The following is a 3,976-nucleotide window of genomic DNA, read 5'->3' as shown; positions in this document are numbered from 1 at the left end:
ATGCACCCCAAGTATCTGCGCGCCCATTGTTATAATTTTACTGCGGTCGGAGTGGCATGAAATTCAAGCCTTCTATATTTATAAATCAACTATGTATATATAATATCATATACTTTTCATATTTTTTTTCTTAATAGAGTTAGAAAAGTCATTCAAAATCTAGTATAAAAATGGGAGAATTACATTCAAGGATGTGATAACTTATTTGTAAATAGGGACTAATATGGAGTATGACGAGTATAAAAAAAAGACTTGGATCGTGTCAAAGAATTGAATTTCAACGAGCAGTGAGCATTTTTTTGTATTTTCAAATGTGGATTAATTTATTCAATTATTTAGCCTATATGATGAGAGTATTGCTCAAGTAACCTTTTTTATGTTGTATTTTATATACTCAATGTGCGGTTGTTGAGTTGATAGAAATACCCCAAGAGAAAAACATTTTTTTTTTTGAATGAATACCATGCAAAACAACGGAGAATCTAAAGTCAACTAAAATAGTCCATAAATTATATTACATATAATTTTTTAATATAAGTTAATTTAATATCTCCCATAACCCCTTAGTGCAAAGAACAGACAAACTGAGGTCTATGATTCAGAAATATAGATCAGTTGTTAATCATAGTCATAAAATCAAGTGTCCAACATTTTTTAACAAAAGGAAAAAAATACATCATTTCATGGGAATGTTTTAAGGGTTTAGAAGATAAAGATACTCTCTCTATTTAAAAATGTAAGGTATTTTTAATAGAATCTCACCCCCAATAAAATAATTACCTACTTTTAAACTAACCCTATCTTTTCATATTTACCCTTATTTAATACCCTATAATAAATATAAAGACATTCATTAATAGGGGCGGTTTTGAAAAAAAAAGTAATGATTACACCTCAAAAGATACCATGCGTGGCAATTCATAGAGTTCACGCGTGATTTGTTACATGTACATATTTGGAACAAGCCAAATGCAATTTCACCCGTGATTCTGTTAGTCACTCACAAGAAATTGCACCAACGGATAGAATTACTGTTCCAACAGTCAATTATCTACCAAAACTATATATGTGATTCATTTTGAGCCAGAACGAGAACTAATCATCCTTGAGTGAACTAATCTTTATTTGAGCATTTGAAAAATTTTTAAATTGTGCTTTTACATCTTGCATTCATTCATTATTCTTGAAAAGAATTATGAAAAGCTCTCACTAGTTTATAAACTTTTAGTTGTAATTCTATCTACTCTTTAAGAGAGTTTTTTTTTTGCAAAAGTTTATTTTATTCTTTAAAAATATTAAAAATATATTTTTCAAGTGTTTATAACAACTTGCTTGATTGTAGCAAGGGTTGTTAAGTGATTCAAGACAAGTTAAGTCTTGAGAGTTGTACTGTGGTGGCAAACACCCATTGAAACTTGTGAATTTAGTTGAAAATATTAAGTGTAATCTTAAGAATTGGATGTAGGCCGAGTTTGAGGCTGAACCAGTATAAATCTTGTGTGGCTTATCTTTTTCCTTCGTACTTAAGTTCTTCACTCTTTTATGTTTTTAGAAGTTTTTAAGTGTAACCCAATTCACCCCCCTCTCTTGGGTGCTAGCCTATCCTAACATAAATAAATATAAGCAACAAACTATTTTATTTATAATTTATTATTATGCATAAATGAAAATTCTGAAAATAAAAAAAAAATCATTGCGTTGCATCCTTCTAATTTTTGTAAATTTAATTTATAATTTTATTGCAGACTCCATACAAACTTTTTTACTACAAATTCCATATTTATCATTCATTTTTTTTAATTGGAGGTCTCAAATGTAATTTTTTTTTATTTTTAGATGCTCGCTGTCATGTTTTTAATGAACATATACAAATAAAAAAGAAAAAAAGAAAATGTCGTATAGGTCCCCATCTAACGGTATCTACTATAGATTATAGAAGATATAAATATAGATTAGATTATAGGTTCTAAAGTTGTGAAGCCAAAGTGATGACCTTCTTGAAGCATCAATTGAACGGGATTTGTCATGTTATGTTATTTATTTATTTTAGCCAAAATTTAACGGATTTGGGTATCCAAAGTCCAGAACACTGAACACTATGTCATGGTACCCGGACCTGAGAACGAACAATTGAATGAAAATATAAAATCTATATTTGAAATGACAAAGTTCTCCTTGAAATTTTCTAAACATTATGCCAATTCTAATAATAGTTTTTTATTGATTGTTCATATGTATTCTTCTACTACAGCCAATTTTATTTGAAGTACAATTGATACTAAATAAGATTATATCTTCTAATTTAAACCATAATTTATCATGAAAGATTAATTCTCCATAGTTTGCCAAACCCAATCCCGTTGATAATTCTAAAAAGTTATACAATCAACTCAACTTCAAAATAAATTTAGTCAGGTCCATCAAGCTGTCTATTTTGACTTCTATAGTAGTCTAATTAATAATGAGGAAATTCTTTGACCAAGTCTCTTTTCAAAGTCTTTCTACTAGCAAGAAGAAAATTCTCTTTCCTCTTGATGCTACAAATTAACACGAACCTCATCCAAATTAAACAAACAGAAAATCAAGACCCATAACCACACATTCCTTTTCATTCCCGGAATTCTCTCTTTGGAGAGATTACAGAATCATGGCAAGTTTTGGAACGACCCAGAGAATTCCAAACTCATCAGAACCACCTTCTTCTTCATCTACCGAGGAGCCCTATGAACCAAAAGCATCCCATGAAAAGCAGTTCAGAGAATTCAACTTTTACTGTCCTCTCAACATTCCATTAACCCCAGAAGCTGCAGCTCTTCGGATCATCAGAAACTTGGGCAATTTAGGGTTATATTACACACTTTTTGTGTGGATCATACTCTTCATAACCCTGATCCCTCAAAGAAAAGTTTCCTTGATTCTTCTGGTTATCATGAGCTATGTTACAACGTTGTACTTGCTACTATTAAAGGCATACCCTAATTCTTACCTCCTTCACAGAGTTTTAGACAAAAGGTTTGTTTTGGCTTTACTTGCAATTGCGACTATGGTTCAACTTATTGTAACAAGCGCAGGGATTCATCTGGGTGTGACTTTAGCATGTTCTGTGCCTATTGTTTTGCTTCATGCTGTTTTGTGGATTAGTCATCAAGAGATTATTTCTGAGAACTGTTTTGAGGCTTCTGGTGTTGCAGAACTTGCTCTTCTTTCTGATAGAATAAAAAATGGAGGAGAGGGCCCAGATATGGCGTGATTTTTTCTATATACATGGATACTTTTCTAATGTTTATGTTGGTTTTGAATTTTGAGTAATAAATTGAATACTCAGATTCTCCTCTGAGCAGCTTGTACTTGTATTGAAGTGATGGAGTTAATTTGTTATTGTTAAGAATATTGGACGCATGATTTCACTGCTGTGATTAACAATTGAATTATTTTGGAAAAATTGATGCACTAAAAGATGATGTTCATGAGGAAATTGTGTAACTAAAAAAATGATGTTGATGGACTATTATTCTATTTGACTTGAGAATATTCTCGGTTGATTTGTACAGTCAAAACACAGTTATGGGTTGAGAGAATACGCACTTTCACTTTCACTTTCACATGTCCTCTGGATTGTGTGAATCTTGCAAGAGATGGGAGACATGCACAGTACATAATTTGAAAGGATTATGTATAAACTTATTTATAAATAAATTTTACAAAATTCATAAACTACTGTCAAGTCTCAATAGACTTGAATGTAATTTGTGATTACAGTACAAAAATAATATTATCTCTATTAATTTAGCCTTCATTTACAACTAAAACTTTATAATTTATAAGTAAAATTTTTTAATTCAAAGTCAAATTTTTTATTTAATGATTGATATAACATGAAGCAACAGCTGCCCCCACTTAAACCATGAATTCCTCTTAATTATGATAAGGGAAATTTTCCCTTGGCCCTTCTAAAAAATTGTCAATTTACCCCTTA

The 3,976-nt window shown here is 30.7% G+C and overlaps 1 protein-coding gene across 1 annotated transcript; it reads left to right on the top strand.

Annotated features, from left to right (window-relative positions):
* Positions 1-2,553: 2,553 nt before the first annotated feature.
* Positions 2,554-3,428, top strand: LOC129291839 (uncharacterized). The gene has a single exon (XM_054929388.1). The coding sequence runs from the start codon at positions 2,648-2,650 to the stop codon at positions 3,248-3,250; it is 603 nt and encodes a 200-aa protein (XP_054785363.1). The 5' UTR covers positions 2,554-2,647; the 3' UTR covers positions 3,251-3,428.
* Positions 3,429-3,976: the final 548 nt, after the last annotated feature.

This window comes from Prosopis cineraria, unplaced genomic scaffold, assembly GCF_029017545.1.
Source record: "Prosopis cineraria cultivar Desert tree isolate PC_DT_omini unplaced genomic scaffold, ASM2901754v1 PC13, whole genome shotgun sequence".
Taxonomy (NCBI): Eukaryota; Viridiplantae; Streptophyta; class Magnoliopsida; order Fabales; family Fabaceae; genus Prosopis; species Prosopis cineraria.
The sequence above is the reverse complement of the archived record's forward strand: the minus strand, read 5'-3'. Positions and strand labels throughout refer to the sequence as shown.

Excerpts from the sequence above, each read along its gene's own strand:
- LOC129291839 (XM_054929388.1), top strand. The coding sequence starts at position 2,648 with ATGGCAAGTTTTGGAACGACCCAGAGAATTCCAAACTCATCAGAACCA.